This window comes from Callospermophilus lateralis, unplaced genomic scaffold, assembly GCF_048772815.1.
Source record: "Callospermophilus lateralis isolate mCalLat2 unplaced genomic scaffold, mCalLat2.hap1 Scaffold_2121, whole genome shotgun sequence".
Taxonomy (NCBI): domain Eukaryota; kingdom Metazoa; phylum Chordata; class Mammalia; order Rodentia; family Sciuridae; genus Callospermophilus; species Callospermophilus lateralis.
The window spans coordinates 197,476-220,661 of NW_027513089.1; the positions used below are offsets into that span (position 1 = coordinate 197,476).

The window sequence follows — 23,186 nt, forward strand, 5'->3', positions numbered from 1 at the left end:
AAATTGTTTTATTGTAGTAAAATATTTAATATGAAATGAACCTCATTGACATATTTTAAGTGCACAAAATACAATTATTTTAAATACTTATATTTCATGTTCAAATTACATCTAGAAACGGGATTATGGTCCAGGAATATGACCGTAATATGACCAGGAATATGTTTTTGTTGTGGTACAAAATAAGCAGAATTTCTACTTATACTTTTTCTGTAACCCTAATGTTTTCAGAAATCAAATAAGTCCTAATATACTTTTTTTATAGATTTTTAAGTATAAGATAAGAATAATAAAGGATTTAATTGTTTTCTTAATTCAACATCTTAAATATCTCCTGAATCTGCCTCCTACATCTCCTCTTCCATAATTATTGATCAGTCACCTTCTATAAAATAGTTCAGTAGCTTTCTGATTCTCTTTTCTTCTTTTCCACCCTATCTTTAATGCAGGCAACAGGATGTTAATTCACATCACACCTACACTTACGATCATAACTAATATGAGAAAAGTCAAAACTCATTAGCTGGCTTAAAAGATCCTTCCCCAATGGATTAATCTGTTATTTTAGCCCTGTTTCTCAATATTTCCCCAACAACAGCCTATTTTCTAATTTTTCCTAAACTCTGGGTCTGCGTATGACTGTTCTCAAATCATCTATCTGCCTGTGGGTTCCTGGTCACCTCAAAGGTGGTTAGTTTTGTGGAACCTTCTCTACCATTTCCATATACAACTGATTAGAATTTTATAATACCTACATTGTGGAACTACCCATGTTATATTGGGATTATTTGTCTCTGTCTCTTTTGTCCTATTATTCTGTGAGATCCTTAAGTCCAAGAACTATTTAATACTCTTCTCCATTGCTAGTGCTTAGTACCTAAAATTAGAATTAACTATCCATATCACAGCTATGCATAACTAGTCTTGATCTCCCTTATTAAAAAAAAACTGTAATTCATATAGATCCACTGTAAGTTGAATATCTTCACTTGAGTAACATTTTAATCATTTTGTTAAAAACTGAATATATCATAAAAACCTGCATGTGGACATGTATAGCAGTTTTATTTATAATTGCCAAAATTTGGAAGTAGCTAAGATATCCCCAGAAGTTGAATAAATAAACAGATACATCCAGACAATGGAATATTATTCAATGTTTAAAAGAATTGGGCTTCAAGTCATAAAAAGACATGGAGAAAACATAAATGCACCTTGGTAAGTGAAAGAAGTCAATATACAAAGGGTATAGATTGTATATTTCCAATTCCAGAACATTCTAGAAATGGCAAAACCATGAAAAGAGTAAAAACATCAGTAGTGCCAGACTCTGGGGAGTGAGAAATGGGCAAAAAGCAAAGTGGATTTTGGAACAGTGAAGATACTTTGTATGATACAATAATGGTAGATACATGTCAACCTGAATCTGTCCAAACCACAAAATGTACCACATGATAAGTAAACCCTGTGGGAAATGATGCATTCTGGGAGATAATGATGTGCCAATGCAAGTTCATGAACTAGAATAATTGCACCAGCTTGGTGAGAGATGATAGGAGATTATGCATATGTGAAAGTTGGGATAAATCACTATGCTTTTCTTCATTTTCTTGTGAACCAAAAACTGGTCTATAAAACTAAAATCTCTTTTTAAAGTAACCCCAAATTTATCATTCTTTTTTCCCAACAGTTATGTGTTAGGGTCCTGACTTTATTTCATATAGCATACAATTCAGTAGATTGATATTAAGTAAATTATTAAAAATACAGGGTACTGTAGAATTGATTTGGAAGGCCTAATATTGTTTTGGGGTTGATCAAGGCTACAGTGATCACTAAAAAGAGAAAATTTTAAGTGACATATGTGGAAGGGAAATGGTTTTGGAACAATTCAGATAGTTTCCTAAATGGCAATATCTTCCAAAGAAAGAAAAAAAATGGGCACAGGTGAAGCAGAGCACCACTTACATTTTTTTTCTATGAAAATATGAGAATGGTCTACCAATTTTATTTCTCTTATCTATTCTGTTTATTAAATATATTTAATCTTTAGTCTACCTTTAGGATAGGTTTTATAGTTTCTCAACATGAATCTTCTGCTCAAACTAAATTGGTTTGTCTCCTCTTGTCTACGTACTTTTCTGGTAGGTTTGTTTATAGAATCCAAGTTATTCAAATAAACTGGATGCCTCCAAATTTACCTATCTTAATCTGATAAATCCTCAAGCTATAGGTGAAATCTCATATCTTTATAAAGATTTCCTTGATGAGGCCAACTAGCATTGCTAAACTACTCTTCTTAACTGGTGCTGACAATATTTTTCTACATTTATTTGAAAATTGATTATGCACCATCTAATGTTCTTTCCAATGTTGGACTCTTTTAACACTTTAAATTATTTTTGTATTTACTTTTCACATGTTTATGGTATCTTTTTCTCAAGTGGATTTAAGCTACCTTAGAGTTATAACATGGAACTGTTCTTGTTCTGTTGCCCCTAACAGTATACCTTAAAAATAGTAGGTTATAAGCATATTTACTGATTTTAAATGAAAACACACAATTTGATTAATTAATAAAAATGCTTAGGTTTATTTTCTTACTTAACTTTAAATATCATATTATTAACTCAAACAAAAAAATATACAAGAAAGCTAATCATAAAATAATTGTCCTTTTTCAGTATAGAATGTGTTTACCATTGTAGTTCATCAATTAAATTTACATTTACTTTGTAAAATTCAGTAGAAAAGAGCACATTTATTTTTGTGTCAGAAAGTCATAATTGCACTTTCTTACATTGGTTTATTCCCATATATATTATACTTTTAAATAAAAAACTATATACTTAATCTTTCAAATGAAATTAGCCATTTCATTTGAAATGAAATGTAAAATTTGTGTAGTCCATAAATAGTAAACTGTTCTTACTTTCAATAATCTACTAGAGATATACCTATGGAATGAAAACACAAAATGAACATAAGAGAAAGGAAAAGTGTATGGTATATGCATCACATGTGTTAAGGTAACAAAAAAAACATGGTAGTAAGTTGTATTAGATTCATTTTTATTATTCAAATAATATCAGGCAAAGAAGTGTCTAACCATTAAAACATTATTTTTAATACTATGTAAATGCATTGCATTGTGTATTAAATGACTAAAACATATTTCATCACCTATCTCACAAACATACTATACATTTTATCACCAATTCTTCTATGTCCTTTTTCAAAGTTACTCTAGAACTTTAATATACCAACTCTGTATATAAGTCTACATGCAGTATATAAGCAAAGCTGGGAACAGTCCATGGATTCAAAGTGATTTGTACCAACATTAGATAAATAAACAAAGAAGGAAAGCATATTCAAAGAAGAAAAATATGAAAGAATAGAGGAAAGGAATCTGGGATATAGTGCAAATCAAAATGGCGAAGAATTGTTCATCATCTCTGAAATAGTCAAGTCTTGATCCATTCCAGAGGAACATATATTTTAGGCTTAGTTCATGCAGCTACTAAGGAAGGATGAAAAGACTACAGATGTGCCTATGAAGTCTATAAAAATGTAAATCTGTTTTGATAGTTTCCTTCACATTTTATAATACACATCTTATTTGAGAGATAGAATTTCATCTTTTTCTTGTGTAACATTAAAATGAATAAAAATTCTCCTAATGCCAAACCATAGTTCTTCTGGCCAACCTTTCCTAGGGAAGTGCTTGTTCTTTTGACATTCTGTCAGTGAAATATGAGGCGTCATGTTATGTCTTGACTGATGAATAATGATAAAGATGATGGCAAATCAATGCTGCATGTGAACTAACTTGTTAAAGGCCAAATACAAATATCAAATTACTAATAAAAAATACAATGAAGTTCAACACTAGCAAAAGCTTGCCAATCTCTAATTGCAATAACAAAGCAAAGCACCAGTTTTATACTTAATTACTATTCAATGCTTCCTAGCATCATGACTATAATAAAATGTATATATTTATAGTGAAGAACTAATACATTTTAACACTATTTTGTCTAACTGAAGATGCATATTGATGAGAGAGAACATTTAGCATTGTTACCATATTATTGAATTAACAATTAAATATTTTGTTTTTTGGAAAATGCTTTGATAACTTTTGGTATTTAGTATTGTAAGGAAAGACTGGTCCAAGAAATGGTTAGAAAGAAAATTGCTGATTTCTAAACACTTGGAAATTATACTAAAAATTGTAACAAAAACTAGAGACTATACTTTCCAGATCACAGTTTTTATCAGCTAGGAATTGTGCCTAAATCTACTCCTTTCGCACCTACCCACTTTCATCCTCTTATTTTACTGCCTTAGCATTTTTATATCATGATTTCTAGATCATATGCTATGATATCTTGTATGTGATCCACCTGCAATCTCATGTCCTTCAGCATCATGTTCTCCAATCCATCATCTGTATTCAAAAATCAGAATTTTCCTATGGCATTAAGGATTCAAGATGAAAACTAAGACTCCATGTCAGATGTTGTCATACAAAATGTAGGTTAAAGCTCATAAAACCGCATACAGAAGCCACCAATTGCTGAAGGATGCAGACAAGTAATTAAAATAAAGTGCTGAGGGTAGGGCATGGAAGCGGGTGGTACTGAATAGGGGCAACTAAGAGAAAAGCAGATACCTCTAACTAGAATAGGGCAGGGTTTCCAAAGGAAGACCAATGGAGCTATTTCTACTCTCATTTTCTCATCACACATAGTATTAATTTTAATTTTTTCTTTCTCCACAGAAATTTCTTTCCATTTGTTCAAATAGTGACCTTAGTATTGTTTCAATGCAGCTATTGATTAATGACCTATTTCTAGTACATAAGATCCATTAGATCAGAGACTTATTTCTTGTTCTCCTTTGTCCTTACTTTTTGCTCTATATCTGGCATCTAACAACCACCCAACTTGGCAATGTTCTTTATGAAGAAATGATTCAAGATTCACGGCAATATTCTCCAGCTATCAGCTTTTTGAAGACTTACCTGCTTACCTGGCATCTATGATTATTCCTTGGGGTAGACAAATTATTATTTTGTATACAAAATTCCCCAAGAGCTCATTGTACAAAATCGTGTGTGTCAGAGAGAAAAAGACAGAGACAGAGAGACAGAGAGATGGAGATGGATAAGTGTTGTGAAGGGGGTTACTATCTAGAATGTGCTTTCTATCTTCCCCTCTGGGTCACAGGTCAGTTTTCCCTAGTAATTGTACATTTATCTTGTGTCTCCTATGTCTCTTCCAAGTACAATGCTTAGCACTTATTATACTTGATAGAAATATTTGTGGATTAAATTATCTATTAGGATGTTAGAAATAAAAGTGTCATAATCTGTATATCTCTGTAAGTAGTATAACTGCAGAATCCTTGATGGATAGAAGTAAAAATTATCAAAAGCAAAAAATTAATTCTAAAGTTTCTGTACTTTGAATATGAAGAAAACCTCAAGCCTAAATTATGAAGTTTTCACACTAAAATATAAAAAGATTCTATAGAAGTTCTCATCTGTGAAATAGTCAACGTTAATTTCATGAATAGCAGACTACAACCTGAGTCTAATAATATTTCCTTTTTGGTAGTGTGAGGTTTGCACATTAGAAAACACGAAAATGTGAAGATTATATGCAAAGGAACAATATCAGCCTCAGCTTAGTAAGTTTAATTTGTTCTTTTTGCATTGACTTTAAATATGTTTTCATCACAAACAATTGAAATAAAACCTACAATATTCTTTGAAAAAAAAAAACCTAAAATAGAAGTAAATCTAATTCTGTGGTTAGTATTATTAACTGTTTAAGACCTAACCATTACTTTGAGCAAGAATGACTTTTTTTCAGCAAATACTAGGTAAAGTGATAAAAATTCAAAGGTAAATAAGGACTAAAATACATCCTAAATAGACTTCAAATATACATATGAATACATATACACATGCATGTAGATATATACATATACATGTATATGGTCAACAAATATAATTTACCTATTTAAAAAATCAAGTTGATATTATAGAAATCTTTAAAAAGGGATTTTTTAATATCATATATTTTGGATGAATATTTAAACAAATTAAAATCCCCTTAAGAAATAAGTTTTTGCTTTATATCTTGATATTCTGAAAATGATTTTGTCAAAAGATAAAAGTCTGCAATAGCATATGTTATTTCATTATCAAATTAGTATTTCCAATTCTACTGCTAGATAAAACAAATCAAGTGATAAGTTTAGTACTCACTTTGATGGAATTAGTTTTATTTTAATGAGTAACTGGCCTTATTATATTGTACATATATTTCAAGTAGACTCAACAAAAAAAGAAAATAGAAAGAATTCCAAATTACCCATAATTTTTGTGTGATTTGTGTTTTCAATTTTATGCTTATAAAGTTTTAATAGCATTGCTTTCTCTTCATATTCATCTTTTAAATTTCATTCCCTCATTTTGTGATGATTCTGTTAAAAATGCAGACTGTAAAATTCTGTGTGATAATCTTTTCTTATGGAATATTTATCTTTGCTCTTCCTTTTCTTTTGCAGTGCTGGGGATTGAACCCAGGGCCTCACACAGGCTAAGCAAGAGCTCCAACACTGAGCTACGCCTTCAGCCCTTATAGGTCTGCTATTTCTTTGCTCACAATTCATGTGAGACTAACACATTTATACCTTGAGGTAAATTAATTTCATATAAAAAATTTAATTTTTTTTAAGTTACGGAAAGAAATCATGTACCCTTAGCTGCCTATTTCATAGGTCAATATATTTCTAAAATATATAAATGATAATAATATGAACATATATGGGCACTATAATCCCAGGGAAATAAATAAAGTCCTTTGGAGGGAGAAAAAAACATACAAAAAATATGTGATGAGTGTGTGTGTGTGTGTGTGTATGTGTGTGATGTGTGTACATGTATACATACTATGTGTGTGTGTATATATATTTATATATATAATTCATGTTATATCTATACAGATGTGTGTGTATATATATATATATATATATATATATATATATATATATATATATTATATAGGAAAATAATATTTTTGAAAGAAAACAAAAGCTATGACATAGAAAACAGTTATGAAAAGTACTCTGGGAACCTCAGAAGATTTAGAATGTAGATAGAATAAATGATAAGTACATACATATAATATTTTTTTGAACCAAGACAAGATTTAAATCTATCATTCAAATAAACTGATATATATATATATATATATATATATATATATATATATATATATATATATATTTCTAAGTAAAGAAAATTTATGCAAAGAAAAACTGTCTGTATTCTCTATTTTAGGTTACATAAAGGTCTAGTCAAAATAAACAGTGACCTAGGAATTATAAGGAAGACATAGGATTTATTCATACAGAAAAAGAGAATATATTCTTTTGACCTGTTTTTTTTCTTTCAAATAAAAAATTATCTGTGTCTGTGTTCAAAATCAATTAACACTTAAGCTTACAGAGGACACTAACTCTTGTTAGATGTTTCAAAAGAAAGAATCAGAAAACTGATCACATTTAAAGGTCCTCAAAGGAAATTTTCTAACTTAAAAAGGTTTTGTTACAGAGTGTGCATTGGCTTGAACCTCTTTTATTGTCCCTGCCCCCAAATTCCCATCAGAGCTGATGATTAAAGTTCTACCCACTTCCCAGGTCCCTACAATTATCCCATTGTGATGGCGCTCTACCGTGGTGTCCTGTTATGGCCAGACATCAAGTCATTAGAGAACTGCAAGGGATGATGAGGAAGATTATTTTAATTTCCTTTCAGCCCTTCTCAGGAGTGGCTCTTTAGTTCAAAGAGCCTTGGGTACTTGCTTTCAAACTAACAAGCAATATTATAAATGTAGGCTGCATTATCATGATTGCAGACAATCTGAGGCACTTGAAGGCCAAGGATTCACAGTCCTCAATATGTGCTGTTTTGTGTTTATCAGCTAAAAATACACGGACAGTGCAAACAGGAAAGAGGGAAAATGTAATGAACAGGGTGGGAGGGGAGCTAAGAAAGAACAAGAACTCAGGGCAAAAGAGAACAATAGAGAGTGGAATGCAAGCTGGGCCATTTTGTTGGTATATAAAATACCATTTACCCATTCTCTTGCTGTTCCACTCCATAGTGTTCCAGCTCTATGCCAGGAAGGGGTTGAACTGGGGGAGGAGGTAGAGGGACATTGGCCCAGGTTGATCCATTGTTTTTCTGTGGTTTAGAGGAGTTTTTATTTTTCCTCTTTTTTCCACCTTTCCCACCTGGAAATAATAATGCATTTATTTAGAGATGGTGAATATCAGAACGAACAGGCAATATCAGGTGGAAAGATGTATTTGTTTTCAAAATACCAGAATCGCTATGTTAGAGATGGTAATAGCTATAAACAATGAAATTATATAATCAGAAACACATTTTTATAAATCACTCAAAATGATATTGTTTCTTTCCCATTGCATTAACTGCAGAGCTGAATAAACCAAAAACATGGCTGCTGTATCAAAAGAACATTTATTGATTTATTCATGTCTGCTGCCTCCACGTTTTCACTGTTAGAGGAAATAATGGTCCATAACAAATTCTTTTAAATGTCAGATTTTAGTGCGTTTAAAATGCTCTTTTGCATAATCTCTCTCAGTGGAAAATACAGTGTCTAAGGATACAGGCTTAACTTTTCCATTAGAATTTGCTCAATTTAATTAATCCAGGAGAGTAACATTTTACTCTCAAAAGTCACTGATAAAAATAAATCAAGTAAAATCTGGAGAATACCTGTAAACCTCTCACAATGATACATTTCATACACTTTTTGACTAATAAATGGCACAATTACTTTTGCATATAGTGAGAATATTTCCCAGATGTTTTAACTATCACATTTTGTAAATTCCAAAAAGATGGAAAATTAAGGATAATATAGTAATCAGTTTCAGTACTATTTGTTACATGAATGAATTCATGCACAAATATTAGCAGAAAATAAATGAAGGGTGTATGAGCCATATCTGAGATTACACGATGCTTAATGAACTATAAAAATAAAATTCATCATCTGCATAGTGCTGTACTTTTTAAAATCAAGTAAATAAAGCTTTTTCATAAAAATGGACCTCAGTTGGATGCAGACTGAATACTTCATGAGCAAAATGAAAATGACCTTTCAGGGGTGACTCAGTAACTTCCAATAATTCCACCTCAACTTATAGCTAAATTTTAAGCATAGGATATTTGTAGCAGGGCTATCTAGCCATTTAGATCTCACTAAGAAGTCAATCCATCCTTTTTCTTCTACAACTGCTGAGTCAGATTATGCAATTTGGTAATAATGTATTTGAGTGCCAGAAAGTGATAAAACTCTTAAACTAGACACTACAGCCAATTATTGAGTTGTGTACATTTTCCACATAGGATACATAAATAAATATTTAAAAGAAGATCCCTACAAAAAAAGTGCTTTCAGCTTTCCTCTCACTTCTATTCTTTGACAGGACAAAAGATATTAAGAGGAGGGTAAGAAAGTGTCCTATGTTTAGTGAGTAAGAGTTTGGTTTCTGAGTTTGAAATTTAACTCCTCACTCAAAAGGTATTGCCTTAACTTACATACATGTAAAAGAAATATGAACTTATTCCACTTTTTTTTCTTTGGTACTTGGGATTGGACCCAGGAATGTTTTACCATTGAGCCACATCCCCAGCCCTTTTAGTTTTTATTTTGTGACAAGATCTTGCTAAGTTGTGTAAGGCCTTGGTAAGTTGCTGAGGCTGGACTCAAAATTTGTGATCCTCCTGAGTTGTTGGGATTATAGGCATGCAAAAGTTACTACTTCCTTGAGTTGTCATGAGGATTATAAGATATATTGTATAGGAAGTGCTCAGATGCACAGAAAAACTCAATAAATGCCAATCATAATTGCTTTCTCCTGTCTTCTCTTCCTCATAGCAAAACCAGTTTCACTTGTTTTCTGAAGTCTTACTTTTCAGAAAAGGCCTCATATTCAGAATAAAAATAATAATATGCTTGCTCGGTTATAAGTATGTAATTTTTGTTTTTAAGGTAAATGAACCTCAATTCCTCATTTCCTTAACCCACCAATCACTAAGGTCTATTTCCTTTTTACAGTATCAGAACTATATTTCAATGATTGAGAGAAGAATGCTTGAGCTATTTGTTCTTCCTGATCACTCCCTTTCAACTTTATGTATGCACAATCCTAATCACATTCTACAGCATTTTAGAAATGTCATTTGAATCTCACCTGAACAAAGTGCCTAAGAAAGAAGTTCCTACACCTCCGTATTCTAGATGATGACACTAAGGCTCTGAATGTTATGTGATTCACTTTCACATAGCAAGAGAACAATCAGATTTACTACTGAGCAGCTTAACTTGAAAATATTTCTAGAGCTCTGAACCTCATTGTTGAAGCCCTTGCTCAGGTTCAAGAAAGCTACTCATTATTATGCTTCCAAACAACAACAGGCTTTTAAATGTGTTCTGGAAATAGCTGAAGCACAGAGAGAATTACTGTGGACTTTACAACCAACACTTATTTTTCCCCTGTTCTGGATAAATATCTGTTCTTTCATTTGATCAGTCTGGGTAGGACTATTATTCATCAACACATGCATCTTAGGACGTCTTAACAACACTTTGAGATGGAGGTGAGCTTGATATAACTGACAAATGTTAAAATCTCTTGAGATCTGAATCTTTAGAGAAGCAAGCCACAGTCTGCTGCTTCACCTTGAACCCTGTATCATCTGAAGGCCAGAGTACCTAAATTATGTTTTAACGAAGCAGATATTGATGCCTTGTAAACATATTTGACCCTTTTCTCTTAAAATAAAAATGTAAATAGTTGGATAGTTAAAGCTTAAAAAATGACTTCTCTGTAAAAAAAAAATAAATCATAAAAGCAATTCATTTTAAAATTAAACATATGGTCTATTTTTAAAAAAATATTAAAAGATTTAGCTATTGTTACCAATATTTTATATTATATACACATACAACTATGATTTAAAATACTATTTTAAAACATCTGAGTTTTATTGTATAGTTTTTACTGGTTGGATATTTAACAAGAAGTACTCAGAACTTACATATTGAATGCATTATAAAAGTGTTTCAAAGAGGGTAAGAAGTTCACTCAAATAATTCAGAAATGCCCAATTTTCTTTGTCACTGTGATTATTTTAAATTGGTTACACCAATGTGCACAGATTTAAAAAATCCCATAATATATGATTAGCTAGCCACGGGGCAGTTAATTCTTAGATTTGGCCCCTAGGAAACATAGCTATAAATAAAAAGAATTAAACAAAAGTGTAACATTAAACTCAATTAGACTAAACTGTAAAAGGAATAATCACCTCACTCTTACCTACTAAAAAATGCTTTCTATCACCAATTCAAGTAATCCTGTATTCAAATGTAGATGAAGTAGTTAATATAATTCCTGGATATATGTAAATGTCACTCAAGAGATTAATGGATTCAAACAGCAGCAAGCACCATTGTGAATCCTGTTCTGCTTTCAATTACTCAAAAGATAACTTTTAAATTTGGTGAAAATCAATCAATACAGAACATTTAATGAAAGATTTACAGGTCTTATGGAGTCCATGGCTTGCAATATGGAGATTTCTTTTCATATATTGCTTGATCTTTACATATATTTAATGAAATAAAAAGGAATATCCAACAAAATTACTTTTTAATTATTCAGAAAAATTGTGGGACTAATTATAAATAAATGCCCGCATAAATGACATAGAAGGTCATTCAAAACATTCCCTTATATTATTAAGCCAGTTTAAATTCATAACAGATGTTTAAAATTTTCTGAATTCTATAATGTACCTAATCCTACCAATAGGCAAGAAGAGCAAATGACTCATTTTGGAGGGAAGAGAGAGCATTAACATTTTCATTCTGAGAAGGTTCCATCTCCTGAGGAAAAGTAATTTAGTAAATGTAACACTAATGATAAGAAAAAGTTAACTCTTCATAGTCTTGATGCCTTGGAGACTGCACAGTATCATAGTACACTATAATCCTTTATTATTAATATGTAATTTTAAAAAAACCAAACAGAAACTCCATAAAAACAATTAGCATATAATTAAGCATATTAAGTAAGTGGAGTCAGGAACCAGTCAGAAGTAGGCAGAAAAAGGCATGTGATGTAAATAGGTGGAATTTACAATGTCGTTAATACAATATCCTCACATACAAAGGGAGGATAACTCATTAGGATAGGAATATATTTCTATCCAATAAAATGCGTTTTTCCTTACACTTGTTGGTTTAGCTGATATTTCTCAAATATATATTAAAAGTGACAGCATAAAATAGTTATTGTTATCAAATATTGTATTTTTTGAAGTAAAAATTAATAATTTCACATATTAACATTCATATTTAGCATAGTAATCATTGCATTGATAACTATTACATAATATTTGAGAGGTTGTCCTAAAATAGGAAGTTATATCATTGGCATCCTGATATGAAATCATCTCTGAGATTATTTTCATTTCAGTTGAATTTATCTTTTGATATCAATGACCTGGAGTTAACTTTCATGCATGATCTTTTTATTATAAAGTTCTTTGGACTCATATATTTGGTTCAAGATGGAATGAACTCATCTTCTCTTTAAGGAATAGTAATTAGTAAAATGGCACTATTTTTCTTTCAATACATTATTGTGCAGTTAGTACGTAAGTGATGACAATGATTTTTATTGCCCACCCCCACCAAGGCATAATTTCACCAGGATCAAATGTTATTGTCATTTGAAAGATAAATGCCTGACAGTGGCTTGCGATTCAATATTTCATCATCAGTTGTTAGGGAACACAGGTCATATGCTGGTGACAAACAAATATTTCTCCTTACTGTGATGAGACCAACCTGAGAGACTGCCACTCCTTTCTGAGCTGTTGTGAGAGCTGGTGGTGCTGAAATCCTGTGACTGGTTGTGTGGCATTCTATTAGACAATCCCTCAGCCAATCGGTAGTCAGGGATGTAAAGTAAGGCTAAGGGTTAAAGTCAGAGGTCATAGTGCCATCATGTGATTAGTTCACAGCACAAGCCCATGCAGAACATGCAGTTAGCAACTCAGAAGCGGATGTCATGGGAGAGTGGAGGAATGACTCCTCTAGCCTGTCCTAATGGAAGTACAGATGGATTGCTGATCACTATATTGAAAAACAGCTGAAAGGATGAACCCGATTGGTGTTGGTGTGTGGTAGCGGCGGTGGAGGCAGTGGCGGTGGTGGTAGGAATTGTTCAAGGTACTGAATACATGCCAGTATGTTTTTTTTAGTTTAGGTAGTGAACCTGGTAATGCATCACTGAATTGAACAACAAATACTAATTTCTATCTCATGCACAAATGACATGAAGTTAACTTCTCAGGACAGAAGAATGTGACTCACCATTGTTACCTTTGTTCTGTTCAGGCAGAGAATAACCAAATCCCATCAGATCTGTTTTTTGCTGAATTGAGCTTTTCCACTGTGGATCAGGCAGATCGACAGCCAATTCATGGATGCTATTGGAATGCAAGATCTGTGTCGTGGCATATGGGGTAGCCTGTGTTATTTGGCTGGAACTGTTGTAAGTGGTTTTGGTAGTGAAGTCAATGCTGCTATAAATGGCTCCATATGAGAGCATCTTTGCTGTTTTATCCCCTTGGCCTGGAACTGGTGGCAGCAAATCCGTGATGAACATAGGGAAATGAAACAATTTAATGACACACAGGAAGCCCAAAACTATGAGAATTGAAGATGAAAAATAAATGTGTCATGCCACACGTTTGCATTTCAGCTGAGATGGGCTTCATGAACCAATGAAGGGTAGATGATATACAACCATCGCCAAGCTATCAACCTCAGTGACAGGCAGGCCTACTGCTCGTCCTTCACGTCTCACTGCTTAACACATCCCTTCCCCCATTTCCTCTAACCAGGAATGAAAAATTTGGGATATTTCACTACTGAAACATGCTTTCAGTTGTTCACTATGTTTTAGAATCAAGGAAAGTGGTAGCAAGATACAGCAGCAATGAACAGAGGGAATCTACAAATTGTGCCTGAAAACAGCTCTTTCCACTTCATCCCCAAAGATATGGAATATGGCTGCTAAATAGTTGTAAAAATTTCCAAAATTATACGACCCTGATTTTGAAATCCATTTTTCTGAAGTTTTTACTTGACATTTATGTGATCTGATTTTATAACTGCAGAAATGGAGAACTGATGGTAAAAAATGTGTTCTTTTTTTCTTGCATAACAAAGGAAAATTTTCATGAATAAGTCATTTCCATAATATAGCAGGATTTAACTATAGAAAAAGCAACATTAGTGATCAGTGAGTTTAATTTATGCTATCAACACTTAGAAGTGGAGAATTACAGTTTCACGTTGTAATACAGCAAGAGTAAAATTAAACTTCAGGAACAACACTGAATATCAATCGGTCCATTTATCATTTTGGTATGCTGAATTATCTTTACAGGATGCTTTATAATTCAGATCTGCCACCTCGCTCCTGAGCTCTTTTCCCTTTTCAGAAGAAAGACACTACGTGAATCTAAAAGAGAAATCACTAACTCTAGTATTAATCATGTACAGTTAAGATAAATCTAATTATAGTGCAGTCCTGAATAATGTATGTTCTGAAAATATCACTTCATAGGACTTGAGGTCATGAAACCACTTGATCTCTTCATTATAAGACATTTCAACTGTCTTTAAAACTTTTAGATTTGATAATGCCCATAGTACTTGAAATAAAAGTGCTTACAGAAGTATTAGCTTTTCTTTGGAATTTTATAAATACTAAAAAAAAATCTTCATTAACAACAGTGACAAGAAATTTATAATATATTGTGTACAGTGTGCAATTTCACTCTTTCTGAAGTTTTGAAAGTCTGGAATACCAACCTGTTTTACAAATATGTGGATGTTTATTGAAGTAAAGATTTTAAAGGCATCTCAGTGAGACTGTTACACATATTCACATTTTAAATTATGCTAGGTTGCATAAGCAAGAAATTGTTTCTGGATTTCAGAATATCAAAATTGTTTTTCTGTCATTATTTATTTGTGATTAATAATTATAGAATCTGATTTTAAGAAGCATTGTTCATTCTCAAGTATTAGTATCATTTTTTTTAATTCTCAGAACCTTGAATATTTAAGACTATATCAAAAATTGGCAAAAAATCCCCACCAGATCTTTTTTTTTTTGCATAAGTTTTTGGGCTCTCTCCACCTATCTCTCACTGCTGAATATTTGAATATTAATTGAATAGAAATGTTTCTCCTATGTGGACCTCAGTTTCTCATATCTTGAACTTAAGGTTCTCCAGAGTCCCTTCAGTTACATGTTATTGAAAGGGTTCTGTGCTCAAACAATTAAAAAATGGAACAATATTGTCCAAGAATATAATTCTACATAATATTACTAACAATTAAACACTAAAGTTATGGCTCTGGAAATAGAGTATCTCTCTGTCTCTGCTAGATGAAATTATAGTCAGCCTTCCAGCCTAAGTGCTTCTATATTGATTTTTGGGCTGCATGTATTGTCTTCAAATATTATTTGATCACTCCCACATTTTCAAAAACTAAATTAAATTATATCCAACACTGAAACATTGGAGGATCACACATGAATATCTGTATGTGGAGGAGAATCTTATAACACGAAATACTCTGGAACTCTGGACTAGCCCTCCATTCAACAAGCTGGCTCTGAATAAGTGCGGCCATCATTAGGAAGGACTTTTCATTTAATATTTCTTGCTGTCCCCGCCAACCTTAATGCTGTCTGACTGGCACTTGTTAACATTTGTTTTGGAAACCTATGAATTCGAGAAACCTTGACTCCAGTTTGGATTAGTGGTGCAGCTTTTGAGTACCTTGGCTTTATTTGTATTCATGGATTTATTTTATTTTTGCCCAATGTAATTATTTGTATGAAGGACTGCCTTCCTCATGGCATCATAAGTTACTTGAGAACAGGAGCCTATTGGATTTATGCTTTCATTACCATAATTCCTCACCTACTGTTATGAGAGTAAGCACTTGCTGATGGAATGTTTAAATGCATTTCTCATAGTTTGCATTGGTAAAATGCAAAATTATGAGATAATTAATTTTTTCATTTTTCAAAATATGATTTTCATTACATTCATATATTGATATTCTATTTGTAAAGGGAAAATGTCAGTATCCATGCTTATTTTTCTAAGTGAATGTGGTTATAAAATCATACATATGAACCCAACTTCAGACTACACAGCAGTATAAATAAAATAGCAGAGGCATTAAAAATCTACCAGAGGTGCATTCTATATCCACTTCTCAAATTATCTTGCTTAACTCTAGTCTCTTGACTTTAAACATGTAAATATGTTTATGTATTTCATAATTATGCAAAAGACATAAATTTAAATATACAAAAATGTCCTACAGTATTTCTGGCACAAGTGTTTAAATGACTATCAAATTGAAAAGAGAGTGGGTAGAAACTGGAAAAACTTTGTCTTGGCCTTGATATTCATGCCATAAAAATAAGGTACAAATGGAAGAAAAACCCTGCATTCTACCTTCAGTTAAATTGGACTAAGATATTTTAGATGTTAATTTAGCTTGCTAGCCAACAGAAAAAGAAAATGTTTTCTCCATCTGAGGCATGTATCTCTTGATACAAAGATAGAACCTTGTGATGTTCTAATACAAAGTGTAAAATAGGAAGTTATTATTGACTGATAAAAACTTTGGGAACAGAATTCCTTTAGGCAAAAATCAGTCTGCATTTTAGGGGAAAGATGATCTGTTTCCTTGGTTGGGAATACTCAGACACACAAACTTCCCAGGCGACAGTAAAGGCATACAGAGAGAAAGCAGGAAGTCAAAGAAACTTACAGCTTTCTTTGTATTTTCTCATTTAATCTGATACCTTTGGGAGTTGATTATGCAGTTAAGCTCTGTGTGAAAACTATATATTGTCATCCATTTAATTCTTATTACACACCTACGAGGTAGGCATGGTTATCTTTATATTTTATTTTCAAGAAGGAAAAGGAGTTAATTGAAATGATATTCATAGAAATCAGGCTTATGAAATACTTAGTAACTTTATAATTTGAGGTATTACTTTATATGCAAATACATTGTTAATCCATCTTGAAGAGAAAATGCAAGGATCCATAATTACTCCAATTTTTTAAAAAAATTTTTTTAGTTGTAGGTGGACACAATGCCTTTATTTTTATTTATTGATTTTTATGTAGTGCTGCGGATGGAACCCTATGTCTCACCCATACTAGGTGAGCACTCTACCACAGAGCCACAGGCCCAGCCCTTCTTTTTAAGTGTATATGCTTATATAGTCATACATGTGAAATCCACTGCAGCTTTTAGTAGAACTGGAACAGTTTAGCACAGCCCTGGGTCTTCCGAATTAATTCTCCAAGTGTGGAAATCTTCTAGTGTGTCTATCTAAATTTGCTTTGCTTTACAAGAATCTCCGAATTCCTCACTCCAGTTTTCTACTTTTTCCATTCTCCACCCAGAAGAAGCCTGAATGATTTAAAAGTGTTTACATCTCAGCATTCTCCTCTTAAAAATTCACCAATAATTTCTGATTACCCTCTGGACAAAGTTTAAACTCTTAATGTGACTTAGAACATCTTTTCTTTCTTGTCCCTTTGTGCTTTCTAACATCGTTGAACTCAACCGTTAGGAAGTTCCGTCTTTCCCTTCCTTCTTATCCCCTCACCTACCCCCCCTTTGAGTGCTGGGTAATCAACTTAGGCCCCTGGTCATGCTGGAGAAGTCCTCTACCAATAAGCTACATCCACAGTCTCCTATTAATTTCTTAAAAAGGTTGAATGTCTGTCATTTTGTCTTTTAATTTTTTTCATTGTAGATGGACAACAATAATAACTTTATTATTTTGTTATTTTTAGGTTTGAACCCAGGGCCTCACATGTGCTAGGCAAAAGCTCTACCATTGAACCACAACCCCAGCCCAATGTCTCTCTTATTTCTAGTCTTTTATTTCTAGCAGCCTTTATTTCAGCCTTTTTTATCAGGGTACTGATAAGGCAGTTCAAGTCCATTTACTGTCTGCATAGTATTGTACCAGGAGAAAACTTATGTATAATTGCTGAGCCAATCAGGGAATTCTCTACTCCTCTCATCTTTATCTAAACTAACCTATCCAATTGACCAGAAGAAAAAGTGCATTTGGGAGGAAGCAGTCATTATTTATATTAGATACAACTCTGTCTCTTTAGAAAAACCTATGGAGGGGAGTTTAGCGTGAAATTTTGGAGGTTTTATCGTGTCAGCCACTTTGCACTGTTTTATCTTTGCTTTGGAATAGCAATTAATGATTGTAGAATAGAAAGTTCTCTCTGAACATGCCACCCCATCTAGTTAACTGTCTTCCTCACATGAAATAAAATGGGGTAAAGGATGATCACTATTTATACCAATATTATATTCTTTCTGACTGCCATAGTGCCAGGTACACAGGAGGTACTCAATAAATACATGTTGAATAAGATTTTGAAAAATGAAGTATTTGTTCCAAAAGCATAAACCCTAATTAACAGTATATTCCCTGATTTTAGTTACCTTGTACTGATATTCCTAAAAACAAAATGTATTATGGATACTTCCACATTAATAATGACCTTCTTTACTTTATTTTTTAAGGTATTATAGACACACTAATTTTATAATAAAATATTTTGGAAACATACAGCAATATTAATATATGTGCTTTATTCTTTTAACTATGGAAGAAATACTCTCCATCTCTTAAAAATATCTGGAAAATGAAAACAGAATCAAAAACAAAATTAAAAACAACATTATTTCGAAAAATACAACTTACCTCCACGCCCAAAATTTCCAATTTCATTTGGTCCACTATTGCTGTTGTTCACTGGCAAGGTTGTGGCTGGCCATGAATCATCAAGCCATGGATAGCTGGGATCACCCGCATTTAGAAGGCCTGGGCGGCTACAACAGAAATGAAAAGGAAATCAGACTATGGAGCTCAATGAAAGATTTTGATGCCTGTCTCATGCACTAGAAAGGATTAAGGAATTTAAAAAGATTTTAATTGAATTTAGAATTAAAATGTGTAGGCTCTCAAAATTAAAGAACTTTGGCAATTCATTAAGGCTATATATAGATCAACCCTGTCAGTGGAAGAAGTCTCTTTGCCTGGGATCCTGTCAAACTCCACAAGAAATCAGACTTCTGCCCTGAAACTGGTGGGAATTGGCCATAGTAGTAACCCCACACGAGGTTTGATGATAAATTGACACCTCAAGGGAACAATCTTTCAGAATGGCTTCTTGGTATTAGCCATTTCCAGGACTTTGGGTTATTTTGCTCCCAGTAACTGCAGTCCCAACATGAATCTGTCCTCTCTAGCCTGTCACCCTTATTGTGAGCCTTCATGTTTGATTTAGAGGCAAAGAACTTGAAAGAAATTAATGAACAGTACTTATACTGTTCCATCAATAGCACATTTCCAATTTCTTTAAATGGAAAAATATCAGGGGGCTATTAAGTGTTTTTCTGAAGGCAATAAAAGACACCTGTGATCTGCTCCAGCATGTGAGTATAGTCTACAAGGAAAATTTCCTTCACATCATATTTAATAAAGAATTCCGTTCTTTAATGTTAAAATGGGATTTTGATTCCTTTCCAAGTTATTAACATATTTACAAAGAAATAGAACATCTATAATCATTGTACCTTTTTGTTGTTGTTGTTGATAGACCCCTTCTGGTATAATACCTAAGAGAAACATGTGTTTCTATGGGAACTGCAATAAGAAGATTCAACTGCTTCCTTGCTACATCCACTAGTTCTCATTAGACTTAATCTCTTTTTGCTAAAATATTGATTAAATGGGAGATTGGAAGTTATTACCAGAGCCTAATTACAATCTCCATATTGGCAAAGGGAAAATAGATGAGGATATATGGGTTTGTTATCAGCTTTTATCAATTTCAATTGAGTATCCAAAGTTGTGGAATCCAGTCCTATCAATCTACAGCCTATTCATCATCCATGAATCATTTACTTTGTGATCGATTATATGTAATTGTTCACTCACAGCAATTTAGTGTGAGCCAATAAGGAGTCTTAAACAACAGCAACTTCATTTGCTAATGTCTAATTAATGCAGTAAACATCCTGCTAACAAATGAACACATTCCTTGTGATATTTACCACTAATTTCTTCAGGGGCATCTGGGAGATATGAAACATCTGGACTTGATTCCTCTAAAGTGCACAACAGATAGATCATTAAACCTAGTAGTAAGCCATTTAACTCCTCCTAGAATTCTCAGACTTATAAGTGATCATTTATCACAATAATAGCTTCTTACTACAGAGTTTTTCTAGTCCTGATTAAAAATACTAATAAAGAATCTCCTTAGCATACCTTCCATTGCTCATTATTCCTCCATCTCCTCTTTGAAATGTAACTGTAAAAAAAAAAACACAAAAAAACAGAAAGGGATGTACACACACAAGTTGTCAATATTAATTACAATTAATAACAACTCATATTGGACCTCAGTTTAGAACTAAGCCTATGGAAATTTTAACAAAATATAATTAACATAATTGTGCAGATAGTAAAAAGCAGTGGTTTGGCTCAGGGCAAAGTTATCACTTGCTCCAACTTTAATAGAATATTTCAAGTTTCTTCAAGTCAAAAGTATGGATAAATAAAAGTGACAATTTGGATTTAAACATCAAACACTATTATAAGTGGTGGACCTAGTAATCCTGGATGAGTGACACAGCATTAATGAAGAGTTATCAAATAAAACTGCTAATAATAACATATAACTGTCTTAATTAGAAGGCATAAAGCAAAATATATACTAGAAATTGAAACAGTAGGGTTTTAACAGGTAATGTCTTTCCAACAAGATAAGAAAAACAGGTAACTGTTATTACACATTGCTTATCATCACAGATCCTTTAAAATATGCTAATAGTTATTATGAATTGAATAGGTATAATTACAGTAGATGTAAACTGTAACTAATAGAGAATAGCATATTCATGAAAATAAAATTTTAACCAATTTATACTAAATAGACTCCAATTATATGTAATGATCACAAGTTAAAATTTTCTACAAAACTGTGTGACTTATTAACAATGTCCACTAGTATCTAATAGAACCAAGGTCAATGAAGCCACTCCCTCCACTCAATGTCTTCCACTCCACAAAGCTAACATTGAGCAAGTGGACTTCCAGGAACAGCCAAAGAATGTAAATATCAGTTGTGGGCCATCACCTTATCCCAAACTGTTTCAGCCAAATGTATTTAGACTTCAAAATGATTCATACCCGAGAAAGGTAATATACTTTTCATACTATAATGTTTGAAGTAGCAAATTGCACTCAAATTTATGTAATATTTGTCCAATGAAAACTGAATATGAATGATTATAAAGTCTAAAATAGCTTCACACTAGTTTGTATCAAGTTTTGCCACTAAATTATTTAACTAGAAAATTATGGACAAGGTATTTGTTAAGAAACTTACAGATTACAAAATTGCAATAAACTTGGAATTCTAAAATCAAATCAAAACAAAACAAACAGCAAGGGTCAGTTAAATCAATCCCTGGGAATGAAAGAAAAATACCATTTTTCACAGTTGTGAAAACAATACATCTTATCTTTGGAACAGAATAATTATGTCTATTAAAAGTTGTTGCTTGGTGACTAAAAGTGAAATTTACTAAAATTTTAATGAAAGAATTCATATTTCAAGTAAACAAGCATATTTCCACTCAAGATAGACAAATTGTTTGAATACTTTTTTATTTGAATGGTTCTCCAAAATTCTTCTGCTTTTCAAGTTTGAGCTATTAAATATGATAACTCTTTAAATTTTGTAAGTTTCCAAGCACTGTTTCCTAGGCCCATATGAAAGGTCATCTAGTAACATTACTTTTCATGACACTACCAGGAAATATGAACATAATTCCAAGGGTCCATCAGGATTTCAAGACAGTAAAATAAATAAGGGCCTTCAAACTGGGATCTGAAATATACAACCTTATCATTTTTTCAGGTAACACCTCAAATGCATTGTAAATCAATCCTGACAAAACCTTAACATCTGCCCAGAATTGGCAGTAGATAGCTCCGCAGAGATGATGAAAAAATACTGATCACTACAGAGTGACTTCAGGGCTGGGAGTCATGAATCAGCAGTGCAACTGTATCACATTGTGCCTCTTATTAATTGCTTAGAACACAAAAGAATTAATCTGAAACAATTAATGCAAAAAAATTGAGCACTAGAGGTATTCAATAAAGGCCTGATTAGGACACACACATGTAAAAATGCATTTTCACAATGTGAAAGTGGTACAGCTAATTAGCTTTCCATCTGATGTGACTTTCCAGTTATGTGGCACTTTAATGGAATATCAAGTGATTGTTTTACTCTGCCAAAAGGGAGTTAAGATAATGCTGTGAACATCATTGCAAATATGCAAATAAGCAGGTTCTGATGGGCTGCATCTCAAAAATGTGCTGTTTAAGAGATATGTGAGATGCCACATAGTTCTCCCTAATTTAGATGACTTTTATTTCATCATCCAAAATTTCTGATACTGCCATAGGAATAAAGTATAGCAAAGCAAAGAAAAGAAGCTGAAGCAGAGTCTCAAAAAATTGCGTTGTACTTAACTCTATGAGATAACCAATGGCATATTTTCATCAAATGTGAAGTTTAAAGTAGTATGACATAACACTCAAAATACTATCAAAATATATCATTTATTAAGGTTAATTTGCAGATGTGCTAGAATATAGACCACATGGGATGGTCCATATCTGCCAGTTGAGAGCTAAATTTGGAAGCAAAATAATTAATTTCAAAGCATTTCACATTCAGTATTCAGGACATATCCATTTTATTTGTGTCCTAGTTGTCATTAACACGTGTTTCTCAAAGGATTCTAGACTGCTAATAGTTTGTCAAATATTCTATAATGTCATTCATCTCTATCTCTGCATGCCCGCTAACATAGGAAAAACTTCAC

At 32.5% G+C, this 23,186-nt stretch overlaps 1 protein-coding gene across 1 annotated transcript in view; it reads right to left on the reverse strand.

Moving 5' to 3' along the window:
* Positions 1 to 23,186, reverse strand: part of LOC143390359 (roundabout homolog 2-like) — a 101,016-nt gene that overhangs the window by 44,191 nt on the left and 33,639 nt on the right. Inside the window, 5 exon segments of the mRNA XM_077108222.1 lie at positions 8,157 to 8,313; positions 12,972 to 13,097; positions 13,500 to 13,783; positions 18,981 to 19,106; positions 20,551 to 20,593. Of these exon segments, the coding sequence (XP_076964337.1) occupies positions 8,157 to 8,313; positions 12,972 to 13,097; positions 13,500 to 13,783; positions 18,981 to 19,106; positions 20,551 to 20,593 (736 nt within the window).